This window comes from Cherax quadricarinatus, chromosome 45 (assembly GCF_038502225.1).
Source record: "Cherax quadricarinatus isolate ZL_2023a chromosome 45, ASM3850222v1, whole genome shotgun sequence".
NCBI lineage: Eukaryota > Metazoa > Arthropoda > Malacostraca > Decapoda > Parastacidae > Cherax > Cherax quadricarinatus.
In genome coordinates, this window is record NC_091336.1 from 1,602,632 (window position 1) to 1,624,570 (window position 21,939).

At 40.7% G+C, this 21,939-nt stretch overlaps 1 protein-coding gene across 1 annotated transcript in view; it reads left to right on the plus strand.

Moving 5' to 3' along the window:
• r (carbamoyl-phosphate synthetase 2, aspartate transcarbamylase, and dihydroorotase rudimentary) overlaps positions 1 to 21,939 on the plus strand; it is a 1,183,622-nt gene that overhangs the window by 644,663 nt on the left and 517,020 nt on the right. Inside the window, exons 15-17 of the mRNA XM_070094236.1 lie at positions 4,868 to 5,071; positions 5,215 to 5,433; positions 12,924 to 13,061. Coding sequence (XP_069950337.1) covers positions 4,868 to 5,071; positions 5,215 to 5,433; positions 12,924 to 13,061 — 561 coding nt within the window. The remainder of the gene's footprint in view (positions 1 to 4,867; positions 5,072 to 5,214; positions 5,434 to 12,923; positions 13,062 to 21,939) is intronic.

The window sequence follows — 21,939 nt, forward strand, 5'->3', positions numbered from 1 at the left end:
CAAACACTTTAATGAACCACTCAGCAAAAATGTCCCTTGTGACCCATGCCTTATTATTAGATCTCCAAAACACGCACAATTTACTCTTCATAACATTGTTTTTCTTGAACACACTGGGATTTTTCAGAATGGTACACTAGTAACGGCTTCACTTTGAAATCCCCACTAGCATTAGCACAGAACATGAGCATCAGCCTGTCTTTCATGGGCTTGTGTCCTGGCAGTGCCTTTTCTTCCTGTGTAATGTAGATCCTCATTGGCATTTTCTTCCAAAAGAGGCCTGTTTTGTCATAATTGAACACTTGTTCAGGTTTCAGTCCTTCAGCCTCTATGTACTCCTGGAATTCCTGCACATATTTTTTAGCCGCTTTTTGGTCCGAACTGGCAGCCTCGCCATGCCTTATCACACTGTGTATGCCAGTACGCTTCTTAAATCTCTCAAACCAGCCTTTGCTGGCCTTAAATTCACTCGCATCACAACTAGTTGCAGGCAGTTTCTTTACCAAATCGTCATGCAACTTCCTAGTCTTTTCACAAATAAGTGACGTCATAAGACTATCTACTGCTAATTGTTTTTCGTTTATCCACACCAATAATAACTTCTCGACATCTTCGAGTACTGGTGATCTCAGTTTTGTCAGCATATTTACCCCCTTTGCAACAACAGCTTCCTTGATTTCCTTTTTCTTGGCTATGATGGAAGATATGGTTGTACGGGATTTGTTATACATCCTGGCCAGTTCACCCACACGTACGCCACTTTCATATTGTTCAATGATGTTTTTCTTAAATTCAGCCGTATTTCTCACCTTTACCAAAGGGTTGGCACTAGGAGTTTTCTTTGGAGCCATGGTAGCTTATTTAGCACTTACAAGCACTAAAATGAATGGAATATTATGAAATATTTTGCATGAACACGTGGTTGGACCATCACTCAATGGTAAACAATGACACACTGGCTGTGAAGGGAGGACGATGCGGCTCAGAGCCATGAGTATGCGTCCAGGACAAAAAACGATCAGTGAGTTAACGGCCATTTGCGAGCCAATGTTTAGACGAAATAACGGGACTATTTCCGAAATGGATGACTTTCCGGTCGGACAATTATTGAGGGATCACTGTATTTATAGATGGGGTTGTAAGAGAAGTAAATGCGAGGGTCTTGGCAAGAGGCGTGGAGTTAAAAGATAAAGAATCACACATAAAGTGGGAGTTGTCACAGTTGCTCTTTGCTGATGACACTGTGCTCTTGGGAGATTCTGAAGAGAAGTTGCAGAGATTGGTGGATGAATTTGGTAGGATATGTAAAAGAAGAAAATTAAAAGTGAATACAGGAAAGAGTAAGGTTATGAGGATAAGATTAGGTGATGAAAGATTGGATATCAGATTGGAGGGAGAGAGTTTGGAGGAGGTGAATGTATTCAGAAATTTTCGAGTGGACGTGTCAGCGGATGGGTCTATGAAAGATGAGGTGAATCATAGAACTGATGAGGGGAAAAGGGTGAGCGGTGCACTTTGGAGTCTGTGGAGACAAAGAACTTTGTCCTTGGAGGCAAAGAGGGGAATGTATGAGAGTATAGTTTTACCAATGCTCTTATATGGGTGTGAAGAATGGGTGATGAATGTTGCAGCGAGGAGAAGGCTGGAGGCAGTGGAGATGTCATGTCTGAGGGCAATGTGTGGTGTGAATATAATGCAGAGAATTCGTAGTTTGGAAGTTAGGAGGATGTGCGGGATTACCAACACTGTTGTCCAGAGGGCTGAGGAAGGGTTGTTGAGGTGGTTTGGACATGTAGAGAGAATGGAGCAAAACAGAATGACTTCAAGAGTGTATCAGTCTGTAGTGGAAGGAAGGCGGGGTAGGGGTCGGCCTAGGAAAGGTTGGAGGGAGGGGGTAAAGGAGGTTTTGTGTGTGAGGGGCTTGGACTTCCAGCGGGCATGCGTTAGCATGTTTGATAGGAGTGAATGGAGACAAATGGTTTTTAATACTTGACGTGCTGTTGGAGTGTGAGCAAAGTAACATTTATGAAGGGATTCAGGGAAACCGGCAGGCCGGACTTGAATCCTGGAGATGGGAAGTACAGTGCCTGCACTCTGAAGGAGGGGTGTTAATGTTGCAGTTTAAAAAACTGTAGTGTAAAGCACCCTTCTGGCAAGACAGTGATGGAGTGAATGATGGTGAAAGTTTTTCTTTTTCGGGCCACCCTGCCTTGGTGGGAATCGGCCAGTGTGCTAAAAAAAAAAAATAAGTCAATGGGTGAGTGAGTGTTAGTGTGAACCACCAGGTGGTTTGCATGTAGTTAGTTGACGTGGTGTATCAGGTTTGTTACACAGGATTTCCCGTCCCTGAAACCTTACTGGCTGTCGTTGATGAGCTCATTCTTTTGAGGTGCTCCACCACTCGTCTAATTTTCTTCATTACCTTACATACTCAACACGTCAGTGACACTGGTCTGTAGTTTAATGCTTTGTGTCTGTCTCCTTTTAAAAAAATTGGGACTTCATTTGCTGTCTTCCATACTTCTGGTAGTTGTCCTGTTTTGATAGATATGTTGAAGATAGTTTAGTGGTACACAAAGTGCCTCTGCTCTTTCTCTCAGGACCCATGGAAAGATGTTATCCAGCCCTATCACCTTTAAGGTATCTAGCTCCCTTAACAGCCTCATCACTTCTTCCTCGGTTGTATGGATTGTGTCCAACACTTGGGGTGTGTGCGCATGTGCATGTGCGCATGTGTGCATGTGTGTGCATGCATGCATGTAGTATGTATGTGTGTACAGTGGTCCCTTGAGTTACGATGGGCTTGAGTTGTGGTAATTATCAATTATGACTTTCATATAAAAATTTAGTTTCAAGTTCTGATGAAAAACTTGGCAGATGGTTAGCAGATGTGAGTGGTCCTCAGCCCAAAGACAAGACAGTGATGAAAAGGTCTTAAATGGAGTGATGAAGGGTTTGTTGGAGGTTAGTGGGAAGGGTGGTGGGAGGCAGTGAGGGTGGGTGGATGGGAGATGGTACATGTACCAGATGTAGATTGGGGGGAGACCTTGGCAACGAGTGTAGATTCTTTTCCACTTCTTTACCAAGTAATGAAATATTGGATTTCAGATTGGAGGGAGAGAATATGGAAGAGGTGAATGTATTCAGATATTTGGGAGTGGATGTGTCAGCAGATGGGTCTGTGAAAGTTGAGGTGAATCATAGAATTGATGAGGGGGTAAAAGGTGAGTGGTGCACTGAGGATTCTGTGGAGACAAAGAACTTTATCCATGGAAGCAAAGAGGGAAATGTATGAGAGTATAATTATACCAATACTCATATATGGGTGTGAAGCACGGGCAGTGAATGTTGCAACAAGAAGGCTGAAGGCAGTGGAGATAGTCATGTCTGAGGGCAATGTGTGGTGTGAATGTAATGCAACAAATCGTTAATTTGGAGATTTGGAGGTGTGGAATTACCAAAATTATTATCCAGAGTGCTGAGGAGGAATTATTGAGGTGGTTTGGACATGTAAAGAGAATGGAACAATATAGAATGACTTTGAGAGTGTATAAATCTGTAGTGGAGGGAAGGTGGGGTAGGGGTCGGCCTAGGAAATGTTGAAAGGAGGGGGGTAAAGAAGGTTTGATGTGCGAGGGGCTTGGACTTCCAGCAAGTATGCGTGAGCATGTTAGATAGGAGCATATGGAATCAAATGGTTTTAAGGACTTGACGTGCTGTTGGAGTGTGAGAAAAGTAACATTTATGAAGGGATTCAGAGAAACTGGCAGGCCGGATTTATGTCCTGGAGATGGAAAGTACAGTGTCTACACTCTGAAGGAGGGGTGTTAATGTTGTAGTTGTATAACTGTAGTGTCAGCACACCTCTGGCAAGACAGTAATGGAGTGAATGGTGATGATGAAAATTTTATTTTTTCATGCCACCCTGCCTTGGTGGGTAACTGTCGATGTTTTAAAATAAAATAAAATTCTTTACCAATCTGCCTGCCTGCTCTTCCCTAACTGCACTGTCTTGCTTTGTCTGCTGTGGTCTGCCTGCCTGTCTTATAGGGAATGATGGTGGAAGGTATGTTTTGAGTGAGAGGGGAAGAGTGGGTGGGAGTGAAGGAGGGTGGAAGGTGTATTGGGAGTGAGAGGGGAAGAGTGGGTTGGAGTGAGGTAGGGTGGAAGGGAGACTGTACATGTACCAGACATGTATGGTTTGAGACTGTGACAAGAAGATTGTAAATATTTAGACTACAATTCTTTACCAATCTGCCTGTCTGAGTGCCTACCCTGCCTGCCTGCTCTGCCTTCTCAGCTCTGTCCTGTCTACCCTGCCACTTTGCCTGGGCTATGACAGATAGGCATACTCTGTTCCTGGGTGCCAGTGGCTCTGGATATTTTAAGTTGCAGCCTATTCTTGTTAATCACTCAGAAAACACCAGTGTGTTTAAATAACAAAGTATCCAAGAGTTATTTGGTTGTTTTGGCATCTTAGAACAAATTACCATAAAACCATTTTTTGTGGTTTTGAATTATTATAGTTTTGAGGTAAAATATATCTACTAGAACGAATTAATATTGAAACTCGAGGGAACTCTGTATGTATTTATGTAAGTATTCATTAATTTTTTATTTATCCATTCATTCATTCCTTTGATGATGGTTCTGTGGAAGATGATTGCAGTATATAAATTTTGTGGCCATTTTGGTGATTGAAATATGTTACTGCTAGTGGCTTTCTTTGTACCTAACAAATTATAAAATGTAATCACACATTTTAATCTTTGCAAAAAAATAAATCTGTCTTTTTCTTTATAAGGGATTTTTTCATGTTTGATGTGCAGTTCTGTAATTCTTCAATTTATATAAAACAAATTTGCAGGTGTGTAATATGGAGAACATCGATCCTTTAGGGATCCACACAGGTGAGAGTTTTGTTGTTGCTCCATCTCAGACCTTGACAAACAGGGAGTACAACCTGCTCCGCACCACTGCCATATCTGTTGTAAGACGTCTGGGTGTGGTGGGTGAGTGCAACATTCAGTATGCTCTTAACCCAGCTTCAGAGGAGTATTATATAATTGAGGTGAGTAAGAGATCAATTATGTGAAATCATTACTGCATAATGTTATACTAGATCTACAGGGTTAAGTAATTTGCAAAGATATGATTGAATCATAATGTTAATAAAAGTCATTTAAGATCATTAATTATCTTGTTTTTTGAAAGGTGAATGCCCGTCTGTCCCGTTCGTCTGCTTTGGCATCCAAAGCCACTGGTTACCCTCTAGCCTATGTAGCAGCTAAACTTGCCCTGGGAAAGGCTCTTCCTGATCTTACAAATTCTGTAACTGGTTCAACAACTGCCTGCTTTGAGCCATCCTTGGATTACTGTGTTGTCAAGGTTCCTCGCTGGGACCTCTCAAAGTTTAACAGGGTCTCGACAAAGGTAAAAAAAAATCTCTAATACACCTACCATCCGACTTACGACCTGCTCAACTTACGACCACTCGACTTACAACCGTGTTTTTTTTTTTGCCAATTTTCTTGGAAATCAACTATTTGTGTTGTACACAGTGTTTATCCTAAACCTTACGGTATAAAATACAGTACTAACAGCATAAAAAGTAAAGTAAATCATTAAATACCAAAATAAAACAATAAAATAGTCATTACAAAAATGTGATATTGATATTCAGTAGTAAAGTTCGACTTACGTCCATTACGACTGGTTTCTCGGAACCGAACTCGGTCGTAAGTCGGATGGTAGGTGTATTTGAGGACTAATTATAAAGCAGAGAATGTAGTATCTTTGAATGAAAAATTCTGACTACACGTATCATTTCATTTATCTTTGTTAACCCTTTGACTGTTTCGGTCATATATGTACATCTTACGAGCCAATGTGTTTGACGTATTAATACGCCAAATTTCTAGTGGCTTCAAATCGAGCAGGAGAAAGCTTGTAGGCACATGTGAGAGAATGGGTCTCCATGGTCAATGTGAGTACCATAAAAAACTCAGGGAGCCAGTGGTGCATCGTGGGAATGCCATTTCAGTAGTCCTTGTTCAGCATGCCTAGCGGTAAGAAATATGGGACTCTACTCTTCCCAAGTGATGCTCTAACACAGATGGAAGTGTCAGTGAAGATGAATTTCATGGTTTTTGAGGAATTTGTGACCAAAAGCAATGCCCAGGATACCAGAAGAAGGAAAGAGAAAGAAGGAAAGAGAAAGAGGGAAAGAGAGAGAGGGACACATCTGTCAGAACTGGTAGAGGATGGGGCAGAGGACGTGGAGGAGGAAGACATCTACAGTTGTCTCACCCTCCACTAACACAGTTCCAGCGGCAGAACCTGAGGACAAATCTGCAAAACACAGGAGGTGCAACAAATCATAGTCCACCCTCCCAGGCACCTAGGCTGTGCTCTCGCTGTCACCAGAAGGGGCACACTGCCAGCAACTGCCTGCAAGATACCAGGTGTAATTACTGCTACAAGAAAGGACATCAGGAGGACCAGTGTCGGAAGAAAAAGGAACTTGATAGACAGGACCACCTGTTTAGAGACCTCTTCTCAGAACAAACCAGCAGGATCTCTGAATTGGTGAACACACTCACACGTCACCCACTCAGCTACTCCTATCCCAGCCCAGCAGGTGGTATTGTGCCTTATACAAGACCACAGACCTACATCCCTGCAGCTGCCTCAGTACCCTACCTCTCTCAAGGGCAGGCACCTTACATGCCCTACACACCCACCACCTCAAGCTGACCACATCATGAGGAGCCAGTCTAACAGCATCCTGTCTGCCAACATTAGAGGTTTCATTACTAATGTTGGAGAACTCTCACACAGTTTTGTGAACACTCAACGTCCCGACATGATAGCTGTTGTTGAAACATTTTTGGATGACAGGACTCTAGAAAATTTTGCAAGAATTGCTGGCTACACCTCATGGATGAGAAGAGACAGGCAGGGGCAAGGAGGAGGTGTTGCTGTGTGCTTCTCTAAAAGTGTTCATGCCCAGCACATTGATGTTGCCACCCCTACACATCTTGAAATGTTCAAGCTCTGCATAAACACCAGTACCTCTGTACTAGCATGTGCAATGTACAGACCTCAGTGGCAACATGCAGATCCCATCAACTTCCTAATGGAAAATATTGACTCCCTTCTGCTACAACACAACTGTCAACATATCATAATTGTTGGTGACCTCAACCAGCACCTTATACAGAGGGACTTTGATGACCTTCTTGCAGTGTTTGACATGAGAAACTGTGTTGATTTCCCTACTCACATCTCTGGCTCCTCAATTGATCCAGTACTGAGTGATCTGGCAGAAGGCATAGTCACTTGTCAACCCCTCGGCTATGTTGGATCGTCTGACCACAAGGCTGTTTTTACAACACTTTAGATCCCAACAGAACGAGGTGAGGAGTCCACATGCACAATCTGGCTATGGGAAAGAGGTAATTGGCCAGCCCTTCGCTCTGAGCTCGCCACCACCGATTGGAATGCTCTTCTCCAAGGGGATGTTGACAACCAAGTGAAAGCCTTCACTGGACACATCCTTAATCTACAACAAGAACACATTCCTCACCGGCAGTATGTGACGAAGCTTACAGATCAGCCTTGGTTTGGCTTTCATTGTAGAGAGGCTGCTACTGCTAAGTACAAAGCATGGCAAAGGTATAAGAGACATCCTACCACCTATAACAGGAACTTGAACAGGCAAGCCTGTAGACACATGGGTGACGTTCAAAAGTGGGCCATTGCTAAATGGGAGGTGGACACTAAAAGAAAGCTAGCATCAGGTGGGGTAGGCTCCAAAACCTGGTGGTCCCTGGTCAAGGACAGACAAGATTATCTGCCTGATGAACCCATTCCACCTCTAAATCGACAGGATGGGTTCCACCTCTACTAGTAGTCAAGAGAAGGCGGACCTCTTTGCTGAACACTTTGCTACCAAAATGCAAGTTCCTGATCCAGCAAGGGACCCTCCTTTGCTAGCTGCAAGAACTGTGTCAAAACTGTCAGTGGTGACAATAAGGCAGGAGGAGATGCATTTCCTTCTTAAATCGCTTGACCAAGAAAAGGCTGTGGGCCCAGACAAGTTGAGCCCAAGATTGCTGAGAATGTGCAGACCAGCTAGCAGCACCTCTAACTCGCATCTTTCAGCACTGCCTATCACAGTGTAAATGGCCCTCTCTGTGGAAAGAGGCAAATGTAGTCCCTGTTCACAAAAAGAAGAGCAGAGCAGAAATCAGCAACTACAGACCAGTGTCACTCCTGTCAATCACTGGTAAGATCCTTGAGACAAAAATCTCAAGACAAATGACAGTTTTTTGACTATCACTCACTACTTTGTGATCGTCAATATGGCTTCAGGAAAGGTTACTCTGCTGCTGATCTGTTGTTAAACCTCTCCACTAAGTGGCACCAGTCACTGGATGAATCCAAAGTCAGCTGTGTGGTAGCACTGGACATTGCTGGCGCTTTTGACCAGGTGTGGCACCAGGGCCTCTTAGCAAAACTTCAAGCACTGGGAATTGCAGGCTCTACGCTATGTCTCCTCAGTGATTACCTTCATGGTAGATATTTAAGTGTAGTTCTCAATGGAACGGAATCAGCAAGACATCGTATTGGGGCAAGTGTTCCACAAGGAAGCGTGCTGGGACCATTGTTATGGAATGTCTACCTCAACGACCTTCTTCATCTCATCCCAGAATCACATGCATATGCAGACGACTGCACATTGACATTGACTTATCCAAGAGAAGAAATGCCAGCTGCTCTAAGCTACATCAATCACCAGCTGAGAGCTATATCATCTTGGGGAAATAGATGGTAAGTAACATTTGCACCTGAGAAAAGGCAAATGATGATCGTCTCTAGGCACCATGATAGTAATGCTGGCGCAGTAGTAAGGATGAATGGGAGGGTGTTGGCACCTGGAGAAGTTGATATCCTTGGGGTGAAATTTGACTCCAAATTAACCATGAAGAATCATGTTGTAAATCTTGCAAACAAGGCAGCCAGGAAGCTTACAGCACTTCGCCGTATCTCGCATCTACTTGTTGACAGTAGGGGTTGCAAGATTCTGTATGAGGCACAAGTACGCTCGCACCTTGAGTATGCTCCACTTTCTTGGTTTGCCTGCCCTCCCCTCTCATCTGCGACTGCTTGACAGAGTAGAGAACAGAGCAAGACGTCTTGTCTCTCGCCTGGACCCATCCTGGATAGATATGTCATTTCAGCAGATCCTTCAACATAGGAGGGATGTGGGTGGCCTTACTGTTATGTACAAGGCCAATATTGTCAAAGTACCACACTTGGATCCACTTCGAGGACAGCGTGAAACAAGCTTTTATGCCACAAGACGGGAAGAAAGCAGCAACTTCACTCTGGCTGTACCCTTCTCCAGAACATCACTCCATCTGAGATCATATATACCCAGGATGACTCGAGTATGGAACACATTCGTACAGCATAATGATGTCTACGAGATAGGTTGGTAGACAGCAACCACCCAGGGAGGTACTACCGTCCTGCCAAGTGAGTGTAAAATGAAAGCCTGTAATTGTTTTACATGATGGTAGGATTGCTGGTGTCTTTTGTCTGTCTCGTAAATATGCAAGATTACAGGTACGTCTTGCTACTTCTACTTACACTTAGGTCACTACACATACATGTACAAGCACATATATACACACCCCTCTGGGTTTTCTTCTATTTTCTTTCTAGTTCTTATTCTTGTTTATTTCCTCTTAGCTCCATGGGGAAGTGGAACAGAATTCTTCCTTTGTAAGCCATGCGTGTTGTAAGAGGCGACTAAAATGCCCGGAGCAAGGGGCTAGTAACCTCTTCTCCTGTATATATTACTAAATGTAAAAGGAGAAACTTTCGTTTTTCGTTTTGGGCCACCCCGCCTCGGTGGGATATGGCCGGTGTGTGGAAAGAAGAAAGAGATGATCAAATGAAAATGCTGGCCCACAGATGGCTCCAACTTCATCCTGTTCCCTACTTGTATTTCTCATAATAAAAATGCTTTCAAATAAGCTGATGTAGGTAACAGTTCTTAGCTTGCCAATAAAGCTAGGGATCCTTAACCTGTAGATAGCTTGCCAATAAAGCTAGGAATCTTTAACCTTGTCAAACCCTGTGTAAAAAAAAGAGAATGAAGAGAGAGAGAGAGAATGAAGAGAGAATGAAGAGAGAGAGAGAGAATGAAGAGAGAGAGAGAGAATGAAAGAGAGAGAGAGAGAATGAAAGAGAGAGAATGAAAGAGAGAGAGAATGAAGAGAGAGAATGAAGAGAGAGAGAGAGAATGGAGAGAGAGAGAGAGAATGAAGAGAGAGAGAGAGAATGAAGAGAGAGAGAATGAAAGAGAGAGAGAGAGAGAGAATGAAGAGAGAGAGAGAGGGAATGAAGAGAGAGAGAGAGAGAGAATGAAGAGAGAGAGAGAGAGAGAGAGAGAATGAAAGAGAGAGAGAGAGAGAGAGAGAGAGAGAGAATGGAGAGAGAGAGAATGGAGAGAGAGAGAATGGAGAGAGAGAGAGAGAGAGAGAATGAAGAGAGAGAGAGAGAGAGAGAGAGAGAGAATGAAGAGAGAGAGAGAATGAAGAGAGAGAGAGAGAATGAAGAGAGAGAGAGAGAGAATGAAGAGAGAGAGAGAGAATGAAGAGAGAGAGAGAGAATGAAGAGAGAGAGAGAATGAAGAGAGAGAGAGAGAATGAAGAGAGAGAGAGAGAATGAAGAGAGAGAGAGAGAATGAAGAGAGAGAGAGAGAATGAAGAGAGAGAGAGAGAATGAAGAGAGAGAGAGAGAATGAAGAGAGAGAGAGAGAATGAAGAGAGAGAGAGAGAATGAAGAGAGAGAATGAAGAGAGAGAGAGAATGAAGAGAGAGAGAGAATGAAGAGAGAGAGAGAATGAAGAGAGAGAGAGAATGAAGAGAGAGAGAGAATGAAGAGAGAGAGAGAATGAAGAGAGAGAGAATGAAGAGAGAATGAAGAGAGAGAATGAAGAGAGAGAGAGAATGAAGAGAGAGAGAGAATGAAAGAGAGAGAATGAAGAGAGAGAGAGAATGAAGAGAGAGAGAGAATGAAAGAGAGAGAATGAAGAGAGAGAGAGAATGAAGAGAGAATAAAGAGAGAGAGAGAGAATGAAGAGAGAGAGAGAGAGAGAGAGAATGAAGAGAGAGAGAGAGAATAAAGAGAGAGAGAGAGAGAATGAAGAGAGAGAGAGAGAGAATGAAGAGAGAGAGAGAGAGAATGAAGAGAGAGAGAGAGAATAAAGAGAGAGAGAGAGAGAATAAAGAGAGAGAGAGAGAGAATAAAGAGAGAGAGAGAGAGAATGAAGAGAGAGAGAGAGAATGAAGAGAGAGAGAGAATGAAGAGAGAGAGAGAGAATGAAGAGAGAGAGAGAGAATGAAGAGAGAGAGAGAGAATGAAGAGAGAGAGAGAATGAAGAGAGAGAGAGAGAATGAAGAGAGAGAGAGAGAGAATGAAGAGAGAGAGAGAGAATGAAGAGAGAGAGAGAGAATGAAGAGAGAGAGAGAGAATGAAAGAGAGAGAGAATGAAGAGAGAGAGAGAGAATGAAGAGAGAGAGAGAGAATGAAGAGAGAGAGAGAGAATGAAGAGAGAGAGGAATGAAGAGAGAGAGAGAGAATGAAGAGAGGAGAGAGAGGAATGAAGAGAGAGAGAGAGAATGAAGAGAGAGAGAGAATGAAGAGAGAGAGAGAATGAAGAGAGAGAGAGAGAGAATGAAGAGAGAGAGAGAGAGAATGAAGAGAGAGAGAGAGAGAATGAAGAGAGAGAGAGAGAGAATGAAGAGAGAGAGAGAGAATGAAGAGAGAGAGAGAGAGAGAATGAAGAGAGAGAGAGAGAGAATGAAGAGAGAGAGAGAGAGAGAATGAAGAGAGAGAGAGAGAGAATGAAGGAGAGAGAGAGAGAATGAAAGAGAGAGAGAGAGAATGAAGAGAGAGAGAGAGAATGAAGAGAGAGAGAGAGAATGAAGAGAGAGAGAGAGAATGAAGAGAGAGAGAGAGAGAGAGAGAATGAAGAAAGAGAAAGAAAGGTATGTAGGTAGGAATGATGACACGACCATTTACCTAGGATAAGTACCTAACACAACTGCCTGCTAATACTTCGATGAAAACTGCTCAGACGAGGTGTTTTGTCTGTGCAAATACAAAATAAAAAACACCCACAAAAATGCAGACACTCGTTTTGTGTGTGAGGAGTGTAAAACACCATTGTGCATGCACTTGTGTTTCAAAGAATTCCACAAGCTGCAGCAGTTCTAGGAAAGTGTCCAGTGATTGTACATTTGTATATATTATAGAATAATAATAATAATAAAAATTTTTTTATATTCATTTGTTTAAAAAAGTTTTGTAAACAATATAATGATGCTAACGTTTATGCAATTATTGTTACATACGAGTGTATGTATGTACATTGCACCTTACTTTGGCCTCACAGGCCACATAAGTTGTGTGAAAAAAATAAAATAGTGAAATAAACAAGAAACCTTCAAATGGGAGTAAACCAAAGTTTACCGGGTGAGCGTCATTCACCGCTGTTGCCATATGTGGCTCATTTTCTGCCAACTTTACTCCTCTATATCTCGGTAAGTACTGATCACAAAAAAAAAATTGGGGGCTTAAAACAGTCAGAAAATTAATCTTAACATTTTAAGAAGAAAAATTTTTTTTTTCGAATATTTTTCGACACCAGGAGACAACACTTCAGGATTAGGGGCTGCGACAGTCAAAGGGTTAATAAGAGAGGCAAAGAAACTATCATTGCTTTGTCTATTACTTAAGGCTGATTGCTAAATAAAATGTTTGTATGTAATAATCAAACAGATTACAACTAATTTGCATATGAATACTCTAATAGTGTAAATGAATAATAATTCTTGTGCATGTAGATAGGAAGCTCAATGAAGAGTGTTGGAGAGGTGATGGGGATTGGTCGCAGCTTTGAGGAAGCATTGCAGAAAGCTCTGAGGATGATGGATGAAGCATTACATGGTCTTGATCCCTATGTTAGTGAAGCAGATGAAGAGGTAAGTGAAAAATGTGCTGGGTTTGTATATTTGAGAAAAAATCAGCTCTTTTATTAAGACTTCTTAATAATTTTTTATTTTTGTAAATGCAATTAAAAAACGGCCATCCAGAATTTATAAGTGCATGGCAAGGGCTAGTACACACTGTTCAATTTTGGATATACAATAGGACCTCACTTAAATGGTTGGTTAGATTCTAGGCTACTACCAGAAAGTGGATATTGCCGGAAAGCAGAATGCCATTTTTTCCACTTCCATATGCATAAAAATGCCAGATAAGAAGTTTGCACTACCATATATTAACCCTTTCAGGGTCCGTGCCGTAGATCTACAGCTTTACATTGAGGGTCCAAACTGTAGATCTATACCAAAATTCTAGTGGCGTCAAATTTAGCGCAAGAAGGCTGGTAGGCCTACATCTGAGAGAATGGGTCTGGGTGGTCAGTGTGCGCACTGAAGAAAAAATCTAGACGCCTGCATGGCATTGTGGGAATGCCATCAAAGCAGTTTTTTTCATCATGCCTGGCGGCAAGGAAGCTCTCATTCCCCACTCACTCTCCTGGCGAATTCCGACTCTCCTCTTCACAACTTAGTTCTGAGACTGATGGAAGTGGATCTGAAGAGGAATTCTATGATTTTGAACCATATGGTACCAGTGTACCATATGGTACAATGGTGCCATGTCATACAATGGTATATGGACAATGGTATATGGTACAATGGTACCATATGGTACAATGTACCATACAGTACATTATCATTATTTTATTATTATCACACTGGCCGATTCCCACCAAGGCAGGGTGGCCCGAAAAAGAAAAACTTTCACCATCATTCACTCCATCACTGTCTTGCTAGAAGGGTGCTTTACACTACAGTTTTTAAACTGCAACATTAACACCCATCCTTCAGAGTGCAGGCACTGTACTTCCCATCTCCAGGACTCAAGTCCGGCCTGCTGGTTTCCCTGAACCCCTTCATAAATGTTAATTTGCTCACACTCCAACAGCACGTCAAGTATTAAAAACCATTTGTCTCCATTCACTCCTATCAAACACACTCACGCATGCCTGCTGGAAGTCCAAGCCCCTCGCACACAAAACCTCCTTTACCCCCTCCCTCCAACCTTTCCTAGGCCGACCCCTACCTCGCCTTCCTTCCACTACAGACTGATACACTCTTCAAGTCACTCTGTTTCACTCCATTCTCTCTACATGTCCGAACCACCTCAACAACCCTTCCTCAGCCCTCTGGACAACAGTTTTAGTAATCCCACACCTCCTCCTAACTTCCAAACTACAAATTCTCTGCATTATATTCACACCACACATTGCCCTCAGACATGACATCTCCACTGCCTCCAGCCTTCTCCTCGCTGTAACATTCATCACCCATTCTTCACACCCATATAAGAGCGTTGGTAAAACTATACTCTCATACATTCCCCTCTTTGCCTCCAAGGACAAAGTTCTTTGTCTCCACAGACTCCTAAGTGCACCACTCACCCTTTTCCCCTCATCAATTCTATGATTCACCTCATCTTTCATAGACCCATCCTCTGACACGTCCACTCCCAAATATCTGAATACATTCACCTCCTCCATACTCTCTCCCTCCAATCTGATATCCAATCTTTCATCACCTAATCTTTTTGTTATCCTCATAACCTTACTCTTTCCTGTATTCACTTTTAATTTTCTTCTTTTGCACACCCTACTAAATTCATCCACCAATCTCTGCAACTTCTCTTCAGAATCTCCCAAGAGCACAGTGTCATCAGCAAAGAGCAACTTTGTATAGTACATTATACCATATGGTACATTGTACCATATGGTACAGGGTATGGGGACCCTAATGGAAATAAGTCTGTCTGACATTTTTTGGTTATCCTAGGTTCTCCAAACATATGCTGCTATGTATGATAATCTATGTAACTTTATGTATACCTAAATAAACTTATGGTGCCACATGTGCTTGAGTAAGTTTATTCAGGTGCACACACATACAGTTACATACATTATCATACATAGCAGCATATGTATAAAATCCTAGGATAACCCAAGAAAGTCAGGGTGACTTATTTCCATAGGGATCCCTGTATCTGTACCATATGGTGTCCTGTAACATATGATACCCTGTACCATATGGTCAGTTAGAGATGTTATGCCACCAGGCACCAGGCAAGACTGAGTGAGTGGCGATGCAAGCTAACTAGTGACTCGGCAGTTTCCAAGACAAAGCACTTTGTCATCCACCTCAAGGAACATGTCGAGTGGCTGTACATTACTAATATACAACATTTTTGCATATTTTTGTTGTAAACAATTATTGTAAACTAAATAATGATGAAAATATTAGTGTGTGTATTGTGTTGAATGCACACAATGTACCATATGGTACAATGAACCATATGGTATCATTGTATCATATAGTACAATATACCATATTGTACCATTGCACCATATTGTACCATTGCACCATATTGTACCATTGCACCATATTGTACCATTGCACCATATGGTACCATTGTATCATATGGTACCATTGTACCAAATGGTGCCATTGTACCATATTCTACCATATGGTACCAATTTACCATATGGTACCATTGCACCAATATGGCACCATTGTACCATATAATACTATATAGTACCATTGTATTCAACACAATAGCTGCACTAATATTTTCATAATTTTGTTTACAATAAACTTGTAAACAAGTTTTGTAAGCAATATAATGATAAACAAATTAGTGCAGTTATTGTGTTGAATACAATGAGTGAATATTTATACAATATACATTATACTGATCTCACAGACCACAAATGTTACTAGAAAAAAATTAGAAAAAAAATATTAAAAACGTATAATAAAAAAAATGTGATTTTGCGGAAGTCGCTGATGTTGCCGCCACCCGGGCATTTTGGGTCAACTTCCCACCACTATCTCGGTAAGTATTGATCAGAATTTTTTTTTTTTTGTTTCATTACTTGCACAAAAATATTATCTTTGATTCTGTAATCCCACTGATACAGCTAACAAGATAAACAACTTCTCAAACATAGGATCTAATCCCGCCAGTAAAATCCCACGTACCAATGCCCGTGCCGGGGACTACCTAGATGGGAATTTCCCAAATTCCTTCTATCTTGTACCAACTGAGCCCACAGAAGTCACTGCGATCATGAAGTCACTTAAAAATAACTCGGGGAATCTGTCTCACGTCCCTCCATTATTGCACAAGTGAGCGGCCCATGTCCTTTCGCATGCTATTACATTACTTTTTAACAAGTCACTAGAAACTACACTTTCCCGACACTACTCAAGACAGCAAGGGTTACACCAATACATAAAGGTGGTGACCCTACAGATGTAAACAACTATAGGCCAATATCAGACTTACCATTGCTATCCAAAATCTTTGAGAAACTCGTGCACAGGAGACTATATTCATTTATAACAGCACAAAACATACTCAACCCCTGCCAATTTAGATTCGGGAAAAATAAAAGCACTAATGATGCAATTATAAAAATGCTAGACCTGCTTTACACAGCATTGGAAAATAAGGAATATCCGCTAGGAATTTTTATTGACCTAAGAAAAGCGTTTTGCACAGTAGACCAAGGCATCCTACTCCACAAACTTGACCGCTATGGTATAAGAGGCCATGTGCTTGCATATTTTAAATCCTACCTTTCTATTAGGTATCAGTATGTCACCATTAAAGACACAGCCTCATCAATACAGCCACTTGATACTGGAGTTCTGCAGGGAAGTGTTTTTGGACCCCTGCTCTCCCTCATTTCCATCAATGATCTTCCAAACATATCCCAACACCTGAAACCCATTCTCTTCGTTGATGACATGACTTGTCATCTCCCACCCTAATCTTGCCACCCTCAACACCATTGTTAACGAGGAGCTGCTCAGAATATCGACTTGGATGACAGCCAATGAACTTACACTTAACACTGGCTAAACCTACTGTATTATGTTTGGTAGCAGAGCTGGTGTTGCACAACTTAACATTAAGATCGACAACACTCTAATTGCCAGAAATAATGAGGGCAAATTCCTTGGCCTATACCTCGACAACAACCTAAATTTCAGCTCCCATATCCAACACACAAAAAAAGTATCCAAGACAGTGGGGATCCTCTCCAAGATACGATACTACATGCCGCAAACTGCCCTTCTCACACTATACCATTCACTTATATATCCATACCTCACCTATGCTATCTGTGCTTGGGGTTCAACTGCAGCAACACACCTAAAGCCAATAATAACCCAACAAAAAGCCACTGTAAGGATAATCACTAAATCCCATCCCTGGCAACACACCCCCCCCACTCTTCATAGATCTAAACTTGCTCCCTGTTCAGAACATCCACACTTACTACTGTGCAATCTATATCTACAGGACCTTAAATTCCAATATTAACCTTGACCTAAAATGCTTTCTTGATAGTTGTGACAGGATCCACAGGCATAACACCAGACACAAACATCTCTATGACATTCCCCGTGTTCGACTAAACCTTTACAAAAATTCAATGACCTAAAATCTGGAACACCCTACCTGAAAACTCTAGAACTACAGACACGTTCATCACTTTCAAAACTACAGTTAGAAAACATCTTATCTCCCTGATCCACCCCGACAACTAACTACATGATAACCACCTGGTGGTTCACAATTACTCACCCACTGACTATAAACCCAGATATACTAATCTTAATCTTAAAATAATAAATCCTAACTAGTCATAAGTTTGCCTATGATACTCCAATATAGACACCTTGTATTGTGCCAGAACAAAAGCATTCACATTCCTAAACTCACAAATTATGATGTAGTCACTTAGCCTTAATACCATAATCTGTAAGGATTTAATGTTAAGAATTAATCTAAGTCTGCTCGAAATGCCTAGCCATGCTAGGTGTCCTAGTGGCCCCCTCTGTAATTAGTATTTTATAAAAAACATGTAAACCACACATTGTAACCCTTATAGAGAATAAACTTGAATAAGATTTTTTTTTCAAAATTTCTTAGACACTGGGACACCCGTTCAGATTTTGGCCTTGGACCCTGAAAGGGTTAAGTTAGCAATAAAACTAGGCATTAAAAACAATAAAAAGTAAAATACATACGCAATACACTCATTACCTACCTTAACCCTTTCAGGGTCCGTGCTGTAGTTCTACTGCTTTGAGTTGAGGGTCTAAACCGTAGATCTACGCCATGAGCTCAGCTCACTCTGATAAGCTGTGAGCGGTAAATTTGGGCCTAGATATGAGAGAATACATCAATGTGGTATGTGTGCACCACATAAAACAAATCCTACATCACACAGTGCATAATGGGAAAAAAATGAGACCGTAATTTTCGATTAAAACAGCGACTTTGCAGTGTTTTTTCATATATTTTTTATAGTTATTTGCGATTTCTTGGTCTTCTTTGATAGAATGGAAGATATATTACAGAAATAGAGATGATTTTGATTGGTTTTAATATTGGAAATGGCTTGAAACGGAGCTCAAATTAGCAGGCGGAAATGTTAAATTTTTGCTGATGTTCAAGAGTAAACAAATGACCTCACATGTCTAATGCATGCCAGCTGGTGGGTCTAATATACGTTCACAAATGTGATATTATTTATGCAATTATTACAACGTTACGTAACAGTAAATCTTCTATTTTTTGGTTTGAATAAAAATTCATTGTGAATAAAAAATCAAAATGGAATTAGTTTGTAAAGCCTGAAAACATAATTAATGAACAGAGGAAATGTTAGTTTAGTGCCAGGAATACCTGCATTGTTTATCCTGGACCCTATTTTGAAATTGGAATATTTTGAACTTCGAGTTAAATTGGCCAAATTACCAATTTCTGGTCACTTTATTTTGTAGTTGAAACACTTGACTTGGTGATTTCTTGTGCTCAGTGGATAGAATAGAAGTAATACTAGTGAAATAGCTAAGAATTTGGTCGACTGGAATAATGTAATTGACCTAAAATGGGGGTCAATGTCGGCAAAATCGCTGATGTGTAAATATCGCCAGGCCAGCCCACCCTATCCACACGTAATATACTAGGATATTTAACCCTTTGAGGGTCTGTTCCATAGTTTTACGGTTTTGAAGCCAGGGTGCAAGCCATAGTTCTATGCCACAAGTTCAGCTCACTCAGATAAGCTGTGAGTGGTAAATTTGGGCCTAGATTTGAGAGTTCATCTATGTGTTAAGTGTGCACCATATAAAACAAATACTACAGTACTCGGTGCATAATGAGAAAAAAAAATTAGTCTGTTTTTGTTTCTATTAAAACTGCAAATTTGCGGTGTATTTTTGTATGCATTTTACAGTTGTATTCGCAGTTTCTTGGTCTCATCTGACAGAATGGAAGATGTGTTACAGAAATGGAGATTATTTTGATTGGGTTTAGTACTGAAAATGGCTTGAAACTGAGCTCAAAGTAGCAAAAATGTTCAAGAGTAAACAAATAACGTCATGTGTCCATTACACGTCAGCTGGTGGGTCTAATGTGCGTCCACGAATGCGCTGACATTATTGATAGTTATTACAATATTGCATAACAGTAAATCTTTTTTTTTTTTGTTGCGAATAAAAATTCATTATGTGAATAAATACATATGGAATTAATTTGTAAAGCCTGAAAATATAACTAATAAACAGAGGAAATGTTGCTATAGTGCCAGGAATGCCTGCATTGTTTGTTCTGGATCCTGTTTTGAAACGGAAATATTTTGAACTTTGTGCGAAGCTGGCCAAATTACAGATTTCCGATCACTTTATTGGGTAGTTCAAGTAGTTGATTGAGCTATTTCTTGTGCTGAATCAATAAAATAGAAGTAATACTAGAGAAATAGCTAAAAATTAGGTTGACTGGAATAATGTAATAGGTCTAAAATGGGAGTGAGAGTGGACAAAATTGCCGATGCGTAAATATTACTGACCTTGCAAAATTTGTGAGAGCATAATTTCGTACTTTTTGTTTTATTACCTTCAGAAAAAGATTCTCTACCATTTCATAAGATTTTTTTTTTTTTTTTTTTTTTTTTTTAAATTCTGGGACCCTGTGGACAAGTTTCAGATCAGGGGTATGGACACGGAAAGGGGTTAAAGCACCCTCGAGCGATAAAATGCATATACAGTGCACTTATTACTTAACCTTAAAATATTTGTAGTCTTGACCCTTTCATTGTCGGTCCCCTAGTATTACGGCTTGCAAGCCAGTGTCGGTCCCGTAATATTACGCCTAAATTCTAGTCTCTTCAAATCTTGCCTGAGAAAGCTGGTAGGCCTACATATGAGAGAGTGGTCTGAGTGGTCAGTGTGCGCTTTATAAAAATAATCCTGCATCACGCAGTGCTTAATGAGAAAAAAAAAACTGACTGATTTTAGTTTAAAACACCAGTTTTGTGGTGTATGGTATTTATGGTTGTATTCCCATTTTCTTGGTCTCATTTGATAGAATGGAAGATATATTACAGAAATAGATGATTTTGAATGGTTTACAGACTAAAAGTAACTTGAAATTGAGCTCAAATTAGTGGAAATATTCGATTTTTGCCAATGTTCAAGAGTAAAGAAATCGTGTCAGGTGTCCAATACACATCAACTGGTGGGTCTAATATGCTTTCACAAATGCGCTGATATTATTTATAACATTATTACATAATGCAGTAGTCTGCATAACAGTAAATCTACTTTTTTTTTTTTTTTAATTAAAATGGAAAGCAAGTGTAATATAAGAGGGACCTGGAGATGTGACTAATGAACAGAGAAAACATTGTTTTAGTTCTTGGAATGTTTGTATTGTTAATTCTGGATCCTACTTTGAAATTAGCCTCACTCGAATTGTGTATGAAATTGGCCAAATTACCAATTTCTGATCACTTTATTGGGTAGTTGAAATCAATAAATGGGCAGTTTCTTGTACTCAGTCGATATAACAAATGGAGTTCTAGCAAAGTAGCTATGAGTTTGGTTGACTGGAACAAGGAATTGGCCGAAAATAGGGCTCAAAGTGAGCGAAATCGCCGATGCGTAGGCACCGCCGAGACTGCTAACTTCATGAGAGTGTAATTCTGTAAGTTTTACATCAAATTTCATAATTTTGGTGTTATTACCATTAGGAAAAGATTCTGTCGTTTCATAAAAAAAAAAAAAAAATTCTTTGGCACTGAGAGCAAGTTTGTGAGCAAGGGTCTCGACAGTGAAAGGGTTAATGTAGGGCGAGAGGTGAGTAAACAAGGTAAAATGAATATGAGAGAATGAGTAAATGAGAGAGAAGAGATATGTGGAGTATGTAAACAAGCAGACGAACACGTCTGGTTTTGGTTCATACACTTTCATCTACATGTAACATCTCATTTGTCAACTATGTTACATAGCTTATTATACAATTTTGAAAAAATATCATTGATGTTTATATTAACCCTAATATACGACATTTAATATGCCTTAGTGACTATTATTGCATACAGTGGACCCCCGACATTCGATAAATCAGACATTCGATGCATTTTAACACAAAAATTTCGCCTCAACTCGATGGAAAACCCGACATTCAATACGATTTGTACGAGACGTGTCCACGTGTGACCTGAACTGCCCCGTGTGTGCCAGTGTTTACAAGCCAGCCAGTGTGCGTGCATCTAAGGATACATTCGGTACATTCCATATCCATATTATCACTGTTTTTGGTGCTTGTTTCTGCAAAATAAGTAACCATGGAACCCAAGAAAGCTTCTAGTGCCAACCCTTCGAGAAAAAAGGTGCTAATGACTATTGAAAGTATTGCAAAGTACGGAAGTGGAGTGCATGTGTCGGAGTGCATGAAGATTTG